Consider the following 20,015-nt stretch of genomic DNA (forward strand, 5'->3'; position numbering starts at 1 on the left):
TTCTTTCGTTATGTTGCTTATCTTGCACTCAAGGTTACTGTGTGTGTGTGTGTGTCTGTGTGTGTGCGTGCGTGTGTGTGTGCGTGCGTGTGTGTGACACAAAGAGAGACAGATAGAGAGAGAGAGAGAGAGAGAGAGAGTACATAGATACACACACATAGATAGGTACAGACATATACTCACACACACACACACACACACACACACACACACACAGGTGCGGTCATATATGTACATTCATTCATTATGTTGCTTATCCTGCACTCACGGTTGCTGGGGTGACTGGGTGTGTGTGTTCCGATTCTGATTCTGATTCTGATATAGATAAGATACACACACACACACATATACATATACTGTATATACATTGGGCCATATGTATAACACACACACACACACACACACACACACACACACACACACACATATATATACACCAGGCTATATGTTTGTGTATATATAGGCTGGGTAGATAGATAGGTACACACACACACACACACACACACACACACAGGCTCCAGCCTACATATACATATAATATATAATATCTATGTGTGTGTGTATGTATATATATATATATGTGTGTGTGTGTGTGTGTGTGTATACAGCTTATATATGTATATATGTGTATAGCCTATATATATACATGTGTGTATGTGTGTTTGTGTGTGTGCCTGCGTGTGTGTGTGTGGGGGTTAACCAACAAACAATGATCAGGAATTCTTTCATCTTTACTTGTATGCGTCCAAATAGGAGCCTTTCTTTAAATGAAACAGATTTTTATTTAGTTTCCTCACCTCAGGCACCTCTAAACTAGAAGTGCAAGATACAATCAAGAAAGTGCAAGGGGGAATTTCTCAGTCCTGCTCCGGGAACAACGAAACGTTTTTTTTTCATCGTGAATCAAATCAGGATTTCACTTTACACGTGCAGCTTTCTCACACAGCGTCTGCAAAACACCGTCATAATGTAAGCAAAAATGTGACCGATTTTCTTTTTTTTTTTTTATTGTGACCCTAAAAATACAACTGGAGTATTGAGTTGAATGTCACACTTGGTTTTTACATTAAAAAAATATGAAGTTATACTTGATTTTAAACAACCATATGTGACGGTTGTTTCATTCTATTGGAAATATTGTGCCTCAAGCCGAGGGAAATCATACACAAACATCGTCTTTCTGTTGCCAGAGAGGATTCTTTCTATTTTCCCGACAGATTTTCTCCTACTCAGACATCGGTGATGTATCGGTTATTCCGTTTGCAACGCTTTCGCCCAAAAAAAGAAAACCCTAAGATGGCACACATTTACATATCCGTCTACCAAAGCACTAAAACGTCTTGATTGCATCCCGCTGAGCCGCGTCAGGACTTTCCCACTGTAACGTTCTAGCTTGTAATAGAAATCCAATATCAGGAAAGAGTCGCTAATGACTTCACACGTACATTTGACTGAAGCTTGAAAAGTAAGCAGGGAGCAGAAAAGGGGTCGACGCATTAAAATTGTGGCTCAGCGTCTGCATGGCAGTGCGCTGACTCTGCCACTCATTCTGCAGCGGATTGGAAGAATCAGAATTATCTATAGTGGGACCTTGCAGAGTGAAGATGGAGGAGTTTAAGCGCTTTGGGTCAACAGTCCAGAGTGTAGAAGATGAGTGAAGAAAGAATTTTATTGTAATTCATTCATTTTTAAGTGTCATTTTCAATGTGAAGATGAGATGAGATGAGAACAACTTTATTCATCCCGAAGGAAATTGTTGAAAAAAATGATTGCGGTCTTGTAACAAAACATGTTCAAATATTTTTGTTGCTTAATGAACGACTGGACGCGGCAGTCAAAGGACGACAGCACACACACACACACACACACACACACACACACACACACACACACACAAAATGGGCTGTAAATTAACTTAAATAGACATTGAGTATTTTGTTTAAAAGTAACCTTATCGTTATGGCTTTGGCGCTCAAAACAGGCTGTTTTTCTTCACCCACGGAAACCTTATTGGTATTACGATAATAATTGGCTGACAACAAACTATTACTATATATTTTCTCACGAGTAACAAATTGGAAGCATACAATTGTAAATAATCCTCCCAACGCTAACGTACCTTCATTTCTCTGGAATTCATTCATTGTTAAGTTGGCATGCAAAGCGATCATTTCATTCTCAGGCAGGCGTCAGGATTTTTTTCTCTTTGCAGCAACAAACCAAAAATGAACGTTTGAAGAAAAATCTCCAAGTGCAGCATATTTGGAAAGTGACAGTAGCTCTAGTAGTCCAGGAATAATAAATAAAATAAAAAGTATATATGCCATGTTCATTCATTTTAAATTTCAAAGGGTCGTGTGGTAAACAGGCTGTTTTCTTTCCAGTGAAGGCTGCCGAACCCTGGTTTAGATGAAGACCAAGGAGAAGATGGATGGACGTATGAGAGAGGATATGAAGGTAGTTGGTGTGAGAGAGGAGGATCCAGAGGATGGGGTGAGATGGAGAAGGTGGACTCACTGTGGAGACCCTGAAGGGAAAAGACCAAAGGAGATGGAGAAGAGGGAGAAGAAATAGAAGAAGACATAGAAGATGAAGAAGAAAAAGACAGAGAAGAAGAAGACATGAAGGAAGACATGGAAGAAGAAGAAGAAGAAATAGACACAAAAGAAGAAAAAGAAAAAGAAGTAGAAGAAGAAAAAGAAATAGAAGAAGAGGAAATAGACAAAGAATAAGAAGAAGAAATAGACAAAGAATAAAAATAATAATGATAATAATAAGAAGAAAAAGAAATAGAAGAAATAGAAGAAGACACAAAAGAAGACATAGAAGAAGAAATAGACAAATAAGAAGACAAAGAAATAGAAGAAGACATAAAAGAAGACATAGAAGAAGACATAGAAGAAGAAGAAGAAGAAGAAGAAGAAGAAGAAATAGACAAAGAAGAGGAAAAAGAAAAAGAAGTAGAAGAAGAAAAAGAAGTAGAAATAGAAGAAAAAATAGAAGAAGAGGAAATAGACAAAGAATAAGAAGAAGACGAAGAAAAAGAAGAAGAAGAAATAGACCAAGAATAGGAAGAAGAAGAAGAAGAAGAAGAAGAAGAGTGGGCTTGCACCAAAGATATAAAACTATGGTTACCACCTTTAAAAAAAAAAGCAACCTCTGTTGGAAATTTGATCTCAAACCTCAATATTATTGAGCTTAAAGGATTTCCTCGATTGTGACTCGTATGTTGTTTTCTTGCCCGAGTCCATAAAACCATGATTCGGGCAGATTAGATCGCATGAAAAGAGGTTTATTAGATGTATCAGTATCTGTGACCTCTGGATGGAGAGAGCTCTGCTTTCTATGGGATGTAATATTTGATGTCAGGGCTGGAATTAGATGCAGTTCTATAAATACGTCGGACATCTTGGTATACTTTGTGCCCATCGGTAAAAATAGTCCGTCATCCCGAGGGAAGACGTGACGTCTGCAGCCTGCCTGCATCAGCAGCCACAAGCCGGCTTCATCCTCACATTGGGAGAGAACGAAAGAAGTGTGTGTGTGGGGGGATGTCAGCCATAACCATGGCAACACACACAGGGTGACGCAGGTAAAGGCAACAGAAAGGAAGAGCGCGACTGATTGGCCGGGAACAGCGGCGTATGTGTGTGTGGAAGAGATCTGTGGGTGGTAAAGAGAAGGAGGAGGAGGTAGCCCAACATCCCTTCACACACACATGGACACACACACAATCCCAAGCCTGTTTGCATGGTCAACAAATCAGGCCGGCAATGAGATGATATGATTTAGCACGCTGCTCGAGCACGGACTTCTGAAGCAGCTGCAAATACAGTTATTTTCCGCCCTCACAAATGCCATCTTGGATATTATGCATGGATGCCTGGGGGCAAACGGGGGGGTTGGAATATTCATCCAACATTAACTTGAACCACATGAACTTAACCCAGCGCTTAATTTCTGTGCTATTTCAAATACGTCTCAACATTTCGGAGGCTACGGGAAGGTCTTGCCGCTAAATGTAATTATATTTCACAGGTGCACCTGTCTTGTTCTTTACTACGGTCCCGCTTGTATTCTCTCTAAATGCTCTTTTACACCGGTTATTATAGCACCGTTCGTATCAAATCTTTGTAGTTAACAGTTAACAGTTAAGACAATTTATATTTCATTGTATTTCTTATTCTTCCTCCTTCCTACTATTTCTATTACTGTTATGTTTTGGCTTGAAACTCTGGCACAACAATTTCCTTCGGGATAAATAAAGTTGTTCTCATTCTCATTCTCATTCTCATCCAAAATGGGGTTTCAAATGTGAACACGGTGAATTTTAAAGACGTTGGTGCAACCGTTTTATCAACGCTACCAGTCCGGTGTGAATCCAGTTTAAGTGAGGCCATTTGGAATGCATGTAGATGTGCACGGAAAGCAAGAATAGATGGGAAAAAAAAGAAAAAAAAATACAAAATGTACGCCATCTGAAGCGCCGTTTGGTCAAATCGATTCAGACTTGAACTCCAAGAGAAGAGACTTCCAAAATTGAGGCGCCGCTCCCTTGAAACCTCAATATTTTTACGTTCAGGCCTCGATCTTGGAAGTAAAAGGAGAACCTGAGCCAAGGACCGAAAAAAACCTGCAGCTGGAAGAAGCTCACGATAAGTCGCTGGACCTCATCAACACGTGAACCTCGAAACTGGGCCGCGTCTTCAAATTAAACGCAGTACCAATAAACACAAAAAGGGAGGAAAGGTTTGAATGCTTGGGTTCGAGAAAAGAGAAACACATGCACATCCGCTACCCAATTAGGGATGGAGTTTTGAAAAAGTCCACAACCCAAAAAGTGCTCCAAGAAGAGAGACGTTTGACATTTAACGCAAAAAACTTTTTCTCCCATGCGTGACGTTTCGAGAAAACTCTTCCTCAGACGCTTAGCGGACATGTGTGTTTACAAACGCGAGGAATATCAAACCTCGTCTGTAGGCACGTCTGTGTGTTAGCACACCATATTTTCTTGCTGTCTGGATTAATTTGATCTCCTGGTCCGATCCCCCATGTATATATTCCATATGTTATAAGATAAGATAAACTTTATTCATCCCCATGCGGGAAATTCCTTTGTCACAGCAGCGTAACAACAAAAACAAAAGGTAAAATATGAATATAAATATAAATAGAGAGACAGAAGATAGCAGAAGACATCCACGAATGAATAGACACCGGCAACAACAACAATAACATCAGGGATAATAATAGACAACATAAAGGAACAGTGAGAGTGAAAAATACACAATCAGAACTAAACAATATAAATTGATATAAATAAAGGGAACACTGAAACAACACAATGTAACTGCAAGTCCATCACACTTGTGTGAAATAAAACTGTCCACTTAGGAAGCAACACGGATTGATTTGGACTTGTTTTAAACATGACATCAACGTTGATCAACCTGGAGTGTGTTTTTACACTTTTATTTGGAGTCCACACCTCCATGGATTCAGGCATTTCATTTCCATCGTGTGATTTTGTTGTCAGCGTATTCAACTATGTAAAGAACAAAGAATTTCATTTAGATCTAGGATGTGTTATTTTAGTGCTCCCTTTATTTTTTTCAGCAGTGTATTTGATATAGTACGCTGAAGCCCTTCGATCATGAAGGTTTTTCCGTCTCAATATCTGCACATATGGAAAAATGTAAAATAGTATTGGTTTCTCAGGTCGGCTCTAGAAAAAGATTGAAGATATTATAAAAAAAAAAAAAAAAGGGAATCAAAAAATGGTGCCACAATAACATCTCCGGTAGGAATCTGAGGAAGAGTCTATGCTCGAAACGTCATGCATGCGAGAATAAGTTTTTTGTGTAAAATGAATCATCTTTTCTTTTTGGAGCACTTTCGTCAAAACTCCACTGTGCTTGGGTTCAACCATCGACACTCATCTTTACAATCCCCTCGATTCTTCCATGGGCTTTTTGAGGAAACCTTCAGCTCCTCATTGAGGTGGAGCTCAACCCGATGCATCCCAGACAGTGATACTCTGGCTACCTCTTGTGGTCGCAGAGTCTGCGTCTGCAAGTTCCAGAAAAGGGGATCTTTTCCGGGAAATGAAGCATAGCATGATTCCATATTCCTTGCTAGGTGGCGGTGAAATATCACAACTCTTACATGTCTTTGGAGGGTCTCAGTCATGCAGGTCACGGTTGATTTTTGTCGAAATCTTCCAGACTTGATTTTTAAACATCTTAAAACATCTTCAAGGGAGGAGAATCAAATCCAGTTTCCACAAGACGACATTTTTGACCAGAATCACAACAGGGTGATTTTAACAGAAAAATCACCATTTTAACAGACAAAAAAAACAGCTTACTGTTCTGTATATTTCCTGTGCATCTTGTATTTGCAAGTGTTATTTGCAGTGCTTGTGTCCTCTATTGTAAGTCGCTTTGGATAAAAGTGTCTGCCAAATGCAATGTAATGTAATGTAATGTAACAGATGGTAAAAGAATTGGAAAAAGATCAATACGAGAGATTACGACAAAAGTGCTTAGCGCTTCCTCTGAGGTGTCGTGGTCGGATTCCGACACGGGGCCTTCATGTGAGGCGTTTGCATAGACCCGAAATTGCTCAGAACGAGAGCGTCGGCGGTTTTAGACCACTTCCCAAACACCCCGGGTGTATAGATAACGAACGAATCAGTGCGTGAATGAACTGTGTGTTTACGGTCACACTTTACACACAGTGTCTTTGCATATTCATCACTTTGATTTTGGCACAAAGGATTAAAAACAATTTGTCCTGTGTATTAATGAACGAGTTAATTCCAACATGCCGTTATGCTGAAACAGATTTTTTTTTTTTTTAATTAAATCGTCTGACACGCACGGTACAAATAGAGAAATAAGTTCCTTAAACGTTTTGTTGATGCCATATGTCAAGTTAGACAAGTTCAGTGTTGGTGGTGTTTTGAAGGCTGCAGGACAATAGGAAGCTGACAGGGAGGCGTGGCGTTGTGTTGTGTTGTGTTGTGTTGTGACAAAGCTGCATTTCAGGAAAGGCAAATAACTGTGTTCTTTACAAGAGCAGGATTTTCTAGTGTACCAATGATCAAAATCGCTATCATGAGCATCAGAATACTTTTACTGATAAAATTATTTTTCGTTGAAAACAGCTCCTGCTAAAGAGTCAAGTTGGGAAAAATCAAAATTGAACTCGACATAAAAACAAAGAGCGAAGATTAAGAATAAGATAAAAAAGAACAATAAAGATCAAAAGAAATAAATAAAAATAAAGTGAAAGGTATGGAAAAATATATGTCCTGTGTAGTTACAGGTATATGATTACAATCCTTTGTAACATACCTAAATGTTACAAATGTCAAGTCTTCTTGTCCAAGTAAATCCCCAAAAGTTGTATCCCTTTCCCCACCTAACGACACCCCTATTAGCACAAAAAACCCCTTCGACGTCATTTCTGCCGGTCACCTCTGCCATTTGTATCCTGAGCCATCATAACCCAGATCCGCCTACAACCTTGCAGATGTATTCGGAAACTCCCCGCGAGCCGTTTGAAATAAAGAAGCCTCTCAGATCAGTTGTGAAACATCTTCAAATAAAGAAAATCAAATCCGCTTGATATGTCAAGAATATTTTGAAAGGAATTGACGGCGCAGAGCTTCACAGAATGGGCCGAGCAGCTGCATCCGAGCCAGACGTCACCGAGTGCAATGCAAAGCGTGGGATGCGGCGGTGCAAAGCACGCCGACACCGGACTCTAGAGCTCTCTGGAGTGAAGAATCCAGCTTCTCCGTCTGGCGATCTGATGGACCAGTCTGGGTTTGGCGGTCGCCAGGAGAACGCAACTTGTCTGAATGCATTGTGCCAAGTGGGAAGTTTGGTTAAGGGGGGATTATGGTGTGTAAAAGGAACTCAGAAAGCTTCAGCATATCAAGACATTTCGGACAATTCCATGCTCCCAACTTTGTGGGTAGTTTCCTTTTCCAACATGACTGTGCACCAGTGCACAAAACAAGCTCCATAAAGACATACTGTGGATGAACTTCACTGGCCTGCAAAGAATCCTGACCTTAACCCCATAGAATACCTTTGGGATGAACGATCCAGATTCAAAAACTTGATTTTTGTCTTCATATCTTCAGTATGTCTTGTTTTAAGTGCACAGAATAAGCTTTAACCTGGGTTGTACGGTCAAGGCGTCGGTTCTCAGAAGATCTCTCTCTTTTTTTTAATCCATAACCCTGCCCGGAGAGCATTTGACCAATGTAAATATCCCCAAATCTCTGCATTTCAAAAGTCAAAATCAACTTTATTGTGAATTTCTCCACACGTACTGGACATGCAGAGGAATCGAGATGCCGTTTCTCGCAATCCCACGGTGACATGAAATTTACAAAATCATAATAATACAGTTCAAAGTAGGAGCAAAGTGCACTGTCACATTAAATGGTAAACATTAAACTATGAGATATGAAGTATAAAGTGCACGCAGATACAAGAGAGAATGACGACAGAGGTTTTTTTTTGTGTACAGCTTAGTGCAAAGGTCAGTAAGAAGCATCTGACCAGGCCATATACTGTATATGTGTTACTCACTGGACATCTGGTTTTACTTGAAGTGCCTTGAAGTTGATCAAAATATGCAACGACTGACAATAACAAGAGGCCCTTCACTGAAACACACCTAACTCATGTTTCTGTTGACTCCAGACAGCTTCAAACGACCACTTATGCATAGTAAGAAAATCCAGCCTGTGTCAGAAAGATCAGATACCACACTGGAATTTTCCAGTACAGAGTGCACACACCCAGCCACTGGATGGTTCAACTGGTTGTCATACTAGCGTTGTCATCGAGAATGACGTTTCATCATACATGGTATAAAATCTGACATCTTCTGTAGTCTACTCATCTGTTGAATTCCTCAATTATCCACGTCTACTTGTATTTCAATGACGTGAAGCCAGATATGAGGTAAAACATAAGTAATGAACAATTTACAGAAATGTAAACAATAAAAGTGCAAAGTGAGATTTAAATGTATTTCCCCTGCACTCCAACAGGAATGTGGTTCACCAATATTTCCGCAGGTATGACAACAATAATAGTATCAATATCACCAGATCATTGACTTTTATAACAAACAAAAACAAACAAAAAATAATAATTCAAGGCAATTTTTACATGCGACTTCAAATGGTGATTCAGACGATGGCAACTTAAGACACGACTCTACAAATGATAAGAATAATATCAATTGCATAGAAACATGGCAAATCATGCTACAATCGACGTTATCGAAAGTGAAAGTTAAAATCTGCCAGGCTTTGAATCTCGCAGATGCGCCTCAGTTCTTCCCGACCCTGGAGGAGAGAGGAGGTCCGGTAAGCAGCCCATCAAACTTGGTTCAGCAGAAATTAATTATTCTGATCTCCATAGCATAGGAGAAATTCGGACACGGAAAAAAAAAAAAAATATATATATATATATATATACTTATATATTAAAAAAAAAATAAAATCTTTACACACACACACGCGCGGAAACACACACACACACACACACACACACATATATATATGTATGTATGTAAATATAAAGAAAGGCTTTAGCAGAAAACTTGTTTTTTTTAGTATTTAGCTTCACTGTTTGTTTCCAGGGCCTATTTTATGCGGCGGAAGGGAGACTCACATGGTCGTGCTGCGCCGTACAGTCAATCACTCCGCCCGGCAAAATGATATAAAAAGCCATTTGTCGATCGTAATGTAATAATGACGATACCGGTGATTCTTACCGTCTCCGGTAATTCTCCGGTAAAATAAAGTGTCCTCGGCAGGAGCCTCCCGTTTGGGTGTGGCAGCTGTTTTCCGGGGTCTTCGAGACGGTAGAGGGGGGTCGTTACTGGTTTATTGTCCCGGTAAGCAGTTTTAAAGAAAATAAACTTCCGACGTTCCAACAGGCGGAGATGCTATCATTCACTGCCGCCAAACGATGAACCTGAGGTTCGGTTCGGTTTCCAACCGGCGGCTTTACTGTGTCGAGTTCGCCTTTCTCCGTGACTGCGTGGGTTCTCTCCGGTTTCCCCGCTCCGTGGTTTTGGACATTTTGGGGGTAAAAGGGGGACTTCTCCGAGGGTGTTGAAGGATTTGCGAGTCATAAGCGAATCGTTTGAAATGCGACAGTCATTTTGCTGAGTCATTAGTCATGATTCCATTGACTCGTCCTTGCTACTGCTATCTAGGTAACTGTAAATAAGCTAACGCCCACGATTGTACGATTTCAATTCTATCTGAATTTGTGTAAAAAAGTTCCTTAGTGCTTCGTCTCGCCCTTTCGCCCCCTGCTATGAGCTCTTAGAGAATTGGCGCTAATGGTTGAGCCATTCGCATAGCAAACGAATCACTATGTCGCTCAATGAACAAATCACTATTTAGCTCAACGAACGAATCACTATTTAGCTTAACGAACGAATCACTAAGTCGCTCGATGAACAACTCACTTAGCAGTTCAACGAACGAATCACTAAGTCGCTCAATGAACGAATCACTAAGTAGCTCAACGAACGAATCACTATTTAGCTTAACGAACGAATCACTATTTAGCTTAACGAACGAATCACTAAGTCGCTCGATGAACAACTCACTTAGCAGTTCAACGAACGAATCACTAAGTCGCTCATTGAACAAATCAACAAGTCGCTCAATGAACGAATCACTAAGTAGCTCGTTGAACGAATCACTCAGAAGCTGCAGCGAACGAATGATGCAGGAAAGATTCAGAAGTTTTATTTACAAATGCAAAGTGAGAAAACGTGTTTCCCTGTACGTTGGTGGTATTCTTACCTTGCTGTCTGCAGGAAGTGCCACTCAGTTTGAGAAGGTGTGAGTAACAGAGACACGGGTAAGTTAGAGAGGACATACAACATAAAATAAATATGCACAGTAAAGGACTGTACAGTCAATGAAACGTGACTGACATGAGATTTGCCACGATGCATTTGTATTTTTGCTTATCAGGGCTGAAATGCCTGACAGTTTGCAGAGTGAGTGTCAAGAATATGATCAGATAAGATAATACTGAAGCGTTTTAATCAGGAAAAACACCTGGTTGGTGGTAAAACATCCATTTAATCAGCAATAGCTGCTGTTGGCCAAGGCCACGCCACACAAGCCTGCAATAACCCCGTTCCTGCCAAATCCAGGTAAAACCCCTAGAATTCCTTGCACCCCCAACCCCACCCACAAAGTCCCCATTAACCCCAAAATCACACAGACACAAGCGTCAACATAAACCCCAACATTCGTGACTCACTACAATACTCTATTTAGCCCCAGAGGGGAAATTCGGTTGTCACAGCAGCACCTCAATAAATATAAATAGAAGAGAAATATAAGTAAATGAGAAAAGTGACAACAACAGTGAGGTTAAAAATGGATAACAGATTGACAAGGATAAACTAGATAACATGACAGCAACTTTTGACTCAAGTCAAAATGACTCAATAAATACATTTGGGTTCTAATAAATGACCTGAAACGTGATGAATTTAAATCGGTGACAAAATGTACAACTTTAGACCACATAGTATTAGTTGCATTTTATAACATTAATTCAGTTTTCAAGCTTGCATTATGCATACTCATTTTGTGTAAATTGATCATTAAATAGCATGGAATTAGGTTGTAATGCTTAGTCCACAGCATTTTTGGTTATCTTTTAACATGCTTTGACCTGCAGCAGAGCCCAGTGCATAGAGCAAACAATTTAACACTGGGCACACGCCACAACTTCTGTTTTGTTCTTTGTTTTTTGGGGTGACACGTTTGTATTGCCCTAGGACTTATGTGGCGGCTGTATTTGCAACAAGCTTTAGCGCCATCTTCTCACAGTCCGGGATCTGCATTCATAGCTCAGGGTCCGTCTCCCATTGTACCCTATGCACCCCCCTACACACACACTTTGGCATTGGGATGTTCGCCAACTTCTAGCTTGACAGCAAAGACAAGGCTTCTGTTGTTAGCAAACCGCTGCGTCAGTTTAATGAAACTAAATAGAACAATAGCATGAGGTCCAGAGGCAGAACCTAAATCGGACTGAAGTACTCGTGAAACCCACCATTTCAAGCCCTCTCTTTTCTTCTCTTTAACAACCTATCTTTAACTTAAAAACAAACAAAAATGTGCAATATCTCATTTCTGTGCAATATTCAGAAACTGTGCAATATTTCATTTCATAACAGCTACACTGTGCAATATTTCATCTCATAACAGCTACACTGTGCAATATTTCATCTCATCTCATAACTGCTACACTATAATGTTCCCTTCTATCATACTATTGTGCACTCCTTACCTCACTTGTTACTAAGACACTTATAGTTTTATCACGGCTTACTAAGACACTTTATAGTTTCACTGAAACACTTTATAGTTTATTTTTATTTCTAATTCTGCCTCTCTTTTATTATTTATTACTGTTATATTTTCTGTAACTCTGGCACTGCAATTTCCTTCGGGATTAATAAAGTTGTTCTTATTCTTATTCTTATTCTTATTCTTATTCACCAACAACACCGGATAGAAGTCATGACAATCAAATGGTTATTTATTTTGACTGTAAAGTCGCAGGTTGTTTGTCGAAATGGCCCCCGATTTTTTTCAATAAACGCCATATGCATTCAAAAGTAGCCAAATGTTTATCTCCCCCCGCCTGATGCTTTCTCCTCCTGCCCAACGTCATCAAGTGATAGATTGTGATAGACAGGCAGCCGGTCCGGGTAAAGCACCAACTCTTGTCGGCCATCAGCTGGGATCGACGTCATACTCCTGCTAGAAATGATATCGAATGACCCTGAAACCTCCTACGATACCACGTCCAACGGTTTTGGAGGCAGATGTTGGACTTTATTTGCTGATTTTAATGCAAAATCAGACTGTATTTTCTATGTGATTTCCCATCATTTTTGTTTTTACTTGGAAACATCAAATGAGCGTGTCATCTTTTGAAACAGGTTTGAACCATGGCTTGCGCCAAATGTGGGAGGGACGTTGACGGATCGTTCAATTTCTGTCCCAACTGTGGCTCTAAGCTATTACCGTTGATTCAGAAAGAGATCCAAGGTAAACTTCTTTGTTGTTCTTTTTTACGTCAAATGTTGACCAATAGTTTCCTTGGCAGGTTGATGAGCAGTTAATTTTCTGTCACCTGGTTTGAGTGGTAAAAGATCGATGTGTTCCACAACATTCTTTTTCACCCAGATGCCATAGCGTGTGAACTTCCGCTCTCAGTGGCCACAGCGGACAGTCACCAGCCTAAGGCTCCAGACCAGGCGAAAGGAAAAGCACTGCAGATAAAGGTGAACACAAAACATGGGGGACATCTTGCTATACTTTATCCCCTATGATGTGTTTTCGTTTAAATTAGGGAAGTGTTTGCCTCTGTCCTGCTGCCCTCATTTCCAAGAATGGTAGTCTTCTTATAAGGGGCTTCAGGAAGTCTGTGCAAGCTTTTGCCTGGATCTTTCCTTTTACAAGCACTTTCACTTTCTTCTTTTAGGCGTGACACTTGGAAAATTGTGGTTTTGTCACCTGTGGCTTTCTAATTATTCCAAGTAGAACATTGATTGATTTCTGATTAGATCGCTAACAAGCATGGTTTGTTAATATTATTTAAAATGCAAATTTTAGCGGATTCTGCAGTGTTCCAGGAATAGATATGAATGTCATACTTTACCGCAGCCGCCCTGTGACGAGTCAAATCCAACCGGCGATGGCACAACACAAGTTGACCCGAAGGACGCACAAAGCCCGGCTGCGTTGGAAACCCAAGCCAGGCCCCCGTCTTGCGGCCAAAAAGACTCTGACGGCACTTCTGAAAAGACCCAAAACATGGAGAGCTGTAAAGATAATGAGATGCCGTCTGACTCGGCTCCTCACAGCAACGATTCATCACACAAAGGGACGTCTTGTCCCACGACAACTCTAGCTGACAAAGGTCAACTGGCAGAACAAACACATCCTTCTTCAGAGATGACTCCAAACAGCTTCACCGACGCTCTCGACGTTGCTCCCAACAAGCTGGAGAATGTTAAGATCATCTATCCAGAATCAAGAGAGACACCCCAAAACCAGGTAGTCCTTCAGCAAACACATGTTTTTACCTTTTCCGGGAACTTTTTACTGTCATTTTCACATCACAGGTATCACAAAATCATGGCATATCCTCTTTGACAGGATTCACCACCTTTCAAATTAAAAATACCTAGTTCACCATTTAACCCTGTGATTTTCAACCAGTGTGCCGCGGCACACTAGTGTTCCGTGAGAGATCGTCAGGTCTGCCGTGGGAAATGATCACGGCGCACTGGATTATAAGATACATCTGTCCCTAAGAAATGGAACGCCACTCGCTACGTCGTAGACGTAGATTTAAAAGCCATCTCCAAACCAAACACCCTTCCGTTCAAAATAAGCTGTTGGACTATTACAAACAATGAGAAACAGGCAATTTTTTTGAGAAAAACCACAAAGGTGAACAAGAGAGCCCTCTTAGCTAGCTACCTTGTTGCTGAGCTCGTAGCTAAATCAAAAAAGTTCCACACTGTGGCAGAAACATGAATACCGCCAGCTTGTAAAACTTGAGCAAGAGCCTCGTCTTTCCACCATTACCGTCAGGATATCCATTTTGTGTTAATCGAAACAGCCCCCCAGGATTTTGTAAATGTAAAAAATGTGCCGCGGCTCAAATAAGGTTGAAAATCACTGATTTAATCAATGCATTGTGTGTACCTCCTTGCATACTCTTATTTACTAATCTTAACAATCTGGGCTCATTGTAGGTAAAAAGAAGAAGTGCTGTCCCAATGGAGTCCTCAGTTGATCCAATAACACAGGTAACAACTGTTACTGTTATTTGTTTTCCTACTTCCTGCGAGTCAGTTTACTTAAGGTATTTCATTGTCCGGTGATGTTGCGTTGCATTTAAAAGTGCGGAAGAGCATTCAAAAAATGATCCCAGTCCTTCGCGAGAAATTGAGCGAAGTGTAACACTTTTGATGTATATGATCTAGTTGATAATTTGATCTCCTTGGGTTTGTTGTTTTGTCCACAGCAGCCAGGCTCCGTCTATGTGGAAAACTCCAACTTAGAACCATCATCTTGGCCCGGCTTGGTCCATGATGCTGGCTCTCCGGCAGTGAACTCGTTTCCTGACATGGGACAGTACGTTAAACAAGTCTTATCGATTCCAAATATTTTCCCAACCTATGTGTTGTGCAATATTATGTACAAGAGCTGTTATAATATCCATGTCATATCTTTTCCTTGTGGTATGGTTTTCCTCTCCCGTTGAAAATGCCAACCAAGATTTAACTTTTTCTATTTTTTTCAATGAATGCATCAGAGACTACATACCTGTTTACTTCCATGCTGTCACACCCCAAAAAATGGAGTTTAGTCCAGAGGAGAGTGAGATTTTCTTACATTCTGAAGTTTTGTTTGGAGACTGGAGATACTGCCTGGGGATGACTAGCTACAAGTATGTCTTCTTTTGGAAATGATTACATTTTCCACTTATAACCAAGTAAATATTCAAATCAGATGTGATTTTTTGTTGCACTTGTTACATTTAAGTTACTTCTTCGGCTGAATGTTTCACCACTTCCCCGTCCCCGTAGATATCTTGGGAATAAGAGATACCTTGTCGAATGGCAGCACTGGATCCCCAAAAGCAAGATTTTTGAGGATATCCCCTACAAATACAGCATTCAGACGTCGGCTAAAAAGATGCACAAATATGAGATCATCTATCAGAAAAATAAGGATGTATACATCAACAGATGCCTATCAGTGAACAAGCAACTCCTCACACCTAAAGGTATGTTGCTATTTTGCATAGCTTCCTTATGTTTACAAATTGATTTTTCCTATAATAAACCACGGTCACTGTGCACTGACTTTGAGCAGGTTATTGAACTCTCTTCTTTTCTGCTGAACTTTTAAGGGGAGTGGCACCAGTTTGATGATGCCATCCATTTACATCTGGCCAAACGCTTCCAGTCTGATCGAAGTTTTGTAATAGATGAGAGAGACAAAGCTGGCAGGGACATGCTGGACACAATCTTTGGACATCTTAATCATTGGACTGAACACAGTGTGGGCGACTTCTTTGCGCTGCTGGAACAGTTCATTCATCAGTACAGCCGTCCTGTGGTTCATGATGGCTTTAAGAAACTCTGGGAATTACAGTATGGCAAGGCACAGGTAAATGTCAAGGGTTTTACTCTAAAATACAGATACGCTCCCGATATGTGGCAGCATGACATCAGCACTGTCTCTTGGTTTGCTCTGTTCAGGTGAAAACCCTGCTGAGAAGTTTTCTGGAGGACAGCTACATTGACACGTATTTAAAGAAAGAAAGAAATAATACTTCCCATTTGCATATGGGCGCAGTCATTTTGCTCATCTACTGTCAGCACCTGGATAAAGATATGACAAAACAATTATCCAATCTATGTGATTGGCTTTGCCTGCCTAATCAGGCGCAACATGTGTTCAGTAATATCTGGGAAAAGTTTTTGCTCCCTCTTCATGATAAAATCGAGTAAGTATTAACAGACATTCATCATAAATGATTATAAGGAGTGAGGCAGCCAGTCATGAAATGAGCTACAGGGAAAAGTTGACATGATATATTCTAAGAAAAATATGCCTGCGTCTGATAGTTGAGAATTCATGGCGAGAGATTAGCTTGCTGATTTGCAGGGGGTTTGAGGCATTGTGTGCTCAGAAACAGACATTTGTGAGATATGTGAGATATGCCAAACGTGTTCTCATCATCAGATGACAGTGGGTACCTGTGACAATAGCGGATTTAAGTTTCAATACCAGATAAATGTCTCAATTATTAAGACGACATCATCATCATCGCTTGATCTCTAAACAGTATCTGTGACACGGTAACAATTGATGATAACTTGATTTTTATTTAAAGTTAAACACATTTCACTAATACGCTAGTAGGTGAGGGACTGTCTACATGTAGATGAACAGTGGACCCTCTGCACCCAGAATAGATTTTGTGTTCTCAATATGACAAATAGTAGAAGCAATTCAGCACAACAGCCTCACACACTTCAATTCAATGATTTCAATTTACAGTCAACTTTGCAAACGTTTTACTGTTTGCGTTTATATTCCAGTGAACTCGCGGATGCTGCTCAGGAGCTTTCCAACTCGGCCCGAAAATGCGGCTTGGATGCGTGGGTCCTGATTATCCCTTTAATTCACCTACTGAAAAGAGAAAGCCAACCGTTTGAGCCTGCTGTGCTTGTCCTGAACCAACAGTACGGACGCTTCGATTCAAACCTCTCCAAAAGAAGAGGGGCATCCGAAAGTCAAATGTATGTATTTTAGTTTTTGCTCAAAACAGCAGAATATATCAATGCGTGGGAAAACCAATTTTTTGTGGTCTTCAATATACTTCTCCTGTACGTCTCATCCAGATAAAGAGTGATAACAAAGTGCCTCCTCATTCTACCTCGGGGAATAAAATTGGGAGGGCTCCCATATTTCAAATTAGTCTAGCCAGCTGCATTAATAGACACCAAAAATATTTATGATCATGGTGATGCAATAGTTTATTTGTTGTTCTAAAACAGGGGTGGGCAAACTACGGCCTGCGGGCCACATCTGGCCCGTTGGTCTTTTTAATCCGGCCCGCCAAAGGTCGGTACAGAATTCATACTTGATGTAAATGATAAAAATGTGGGAGCTGAAACAGGAGATTATTTCATTTTTGGAGCTACTTGAGAATTTTCCTTAGCTGAATGACACAGATTGGCTCTGTGATTTAGCCTTTACTGTGGACATACCGACACGAGGAATGTCCTGGACGTGAAGCTACGAGGGAAAAAGCGGTTTGTGCATGAAATGCAAGCAAACGTCAGAGCCTTCTAAACCAAAGCTGGTTACATATTTAAAGCAAATGTCAGACAAATGTCCAGACAAATTTCAGATGAGTCTGATATGCACTGTTAACAAATGGTTTTTTTTTTAAAATTATTTATTTATTTATTTATTTTATTTTTATATATACCGTATCTTGTGCTGACCCAGCCCGTCTGTCAAATTTTAAAAGTCAATGCGGCCCCTAATCCAAAAGGTTTGCCCGCCCTTGTTTTAAAAGAAGAGCCTTGCATCAGTGTAGCAATGGTATGTTCAAGCTTGTTGGCAGTTAATGTTGGCTGTAACATGTTAATGTTGTGGAGTTAATTTCCCTACCCATTTTTCTCTTTTTTGTCTGTTAACCCCTGTTCATATTTTAGGAAACTGAGGACAATCATGCTGCAACATGCATACCTAATGAGAATCGATTACCTCCTCATGAACACATGGATGCCTCTGCTGAATGCGGATGACGTGCAGACGATCTTAACCAGTGTGCCGGTGGATCTCCTAAACATCCTTTTTTACCTGCTGCGCTTTGTCCGCAGTGGTTCAGTTCATCGCGACATCCTGGTACGTAGCCTTAACGAAAAGCATCCATGTATTTAAAAGTTACCTTCCCGTGTTGTCCCTATTTAATTTTTCATTTGGGATTGCAGCCACTGAGAGACATGGCAGCTTACCTCGTCAATAGAGAAAATTCCATCAAAAGTTTTAACATACCCAGCGCAAAAGAAAGAGAAGGGTAAAAATAAAAATCATATGTCATTGAAATACAGTTTACCACCTTCATGTCTGTGAATATCCAATTTGTAGTTCTAGCTTCTAAATGAATAAAGGAAATGTATATTTCCATAGGTGGAATGGAGAGTATGTAGAGAGATGCATGAAAACTGCAGTCATGTTGCTTGAATCCGTCTGCCATCAAATAACTGACACAGCCCAATGTGATGTTCCTCTTACCTTCCTCGATGTGGTCTGTGCACTTGCCAAAAAGTACTACGTCACCGATTTCCAGGTAAGAGCCGCAGAAGTGGGGCCGCACTTTCATGTCCTGGTAACGAAGAATCACAACCAGTTAACGCTGACATTTCCGAACGTCTGTTTTCTTCTGAAGAAACAATGCGTCTTGTGTGGGTTCCTGATACTGCTGTGCGTTTCCAATGTTTTCAGTCTTTTTTACAGATAATTAAATAAAACATGCATCCTTCATTCATTTTATCACCTTTGTGAAAGGTAAACGGCCAAATATGGATGTGTTTTTTAATGACTTCTGTATTTCAGCATGTTGTAACTTTGCTTTCAGTCAAAAGAGAGAGTCTATGAAGAGTCAGTTGGGGAGACATTAAATTCCTTGAACAAATGGATGAACAAAACCTTCAAAAACAAACTTCTGAAAGAAGGTCTTGGCGAGTTTTCTGAACCAAAGGAAGTAATGGTATGCTTTAAGTTTTAATTCAATTCATTTGTTTAGTCCTGCTGTGTAATTGAGAAATGAATGCACAATAATCCTCCTGCGATAGGTATGCACGAAGCTACTCTCACTGACTTTCAGCCATGATTCTTCTGTGTGGACAACCACCTTTTTAAAGAACTTTGAAAGAAAACTGGAAAAGGTAAGGCATCATATGTGTTTGTGACCACATGCTTCATGCTTGACCGGAGAGACAAAACTAAAGACTCTGTTTGTGTAGGAACGCAAAGAGGACCAGATTAGAATCTACACCAAGAAAATGGACGAGCTAAGAAGCACAAGTCCATTGTTATGTAACTTAATGGAGAAATATGCATTAGAGGCGGCTGGATCCATATGTAAGGTATGCTTTTTTATTACTGATGAACAGGTGTGTTTAATCTGGTCATAGATTTATGTGATGCTGTATATGTGAGTAGTAAAGCGCAGATGCGATGTATATCCTCGAAATGTCATGAATCGTAGTGTTGTTATGCGGGCGCATAACAGTGGAGACGGTTTACAGTGTTACATTTGAATAAAACACTACCAGTGTCTGCTAAATACTTTCATCACAACTGAATCCAATCAGTCAAACTTAATTCC

The 20,015-nt window shown here is 40.3% G+C and overlaps 1 protein-coding gene across 1 annotated transcript in view; it reads left to right on the forward strand.

Moving 5' to 3' along the window:
- Positions 1 to 13,022: 13,022 nt before the first annotated feature.
- The window catches only part of LOC147226122 (E3 ubiquitin-protein ligase rnf213-alpha-like), a 38,963-nt gene continuing 31,970 nt past the window's right edge, over positions 13,023 to 20,015 (forward strand). Inside the window, exons 1-16 of the mRNA XM_086162028.1 lie at positions 13,023 to 13,132; positions 13,271 to 13,368; positions 13,751 to 14,143; positions 14,851 to 14,904; positions 15,123 to 15,232; positions 15,414 to 15,548; positions 15,688 to 15,887; positions 16,014 to 16,273; positions 16,366 to 16,613; positions 17,212 to 17,412; positions 18,337 to 18,529; positions 18,616 to 18,701; positions 18,815 to 18,974; positions 19,263 to 19,394; positions 19,480 to 19,572; positions 19,651 to 19,773. Coding sequence (XP_086018154.1) covers positions 13,033 to 13,132; positions 13,271 to 13,368; positions 13,751 to 14,143; positions 14,851 to 14,904; positions 15,123 to 15,232; positions 15,414 to 15,548; positions 15,688 to 15,887; positions 16,014 to 16,273; positions 16,366 to 16,613; positions 17,212 to 17,412; positions 18,337 to 18,529; positions 18,616 to 18,701; positions 18,815 to 18,974; positions 19,263 to 19,394; positions 19,480 to 19,572; positions 19,651 to 19,773 — 2,586 coding nt within the window. The 5' untranslated portion in view covers positions 13,023 to 13,032. The remainder of the gene's footprint in view (positions 13,133 to 13,270; positions 13,369 to 13,750; positions 14,144 to 14,850; positions 14,905 to 15,122; positions 15,233 to 15,413; positions 15,549 to 15,687; positions 15,888 to 16,013; positions 16,274 to 16,365; positions 16,614 to 17,211; positions 17,413 to 18,336; positions 18,530 to 18,615; positions 18,702 to 18,814; positions 18,975 to 19,262; positions 19,395 to 19,479; positions 19,573 to 19,650; positions 19,774 to 20,015) is intronic.

The sequence above is a fragment of the Fistularia commersonii genome, chromosome 16, assembly GCF_037954325.1.
Source record: "Fistularia commersonii isolate RoL2024-O1a breed Wild chromosome 16, RoL_Fcom_v1.0, whole genome shotgun sequence".
Classification (NCBI taxonomy): Eukaryota; Metazoa; Chordata; class Actinopteri; order Syngnathiformes; family Fistulariidae; genus Fistularia; species Fistularia commersonii.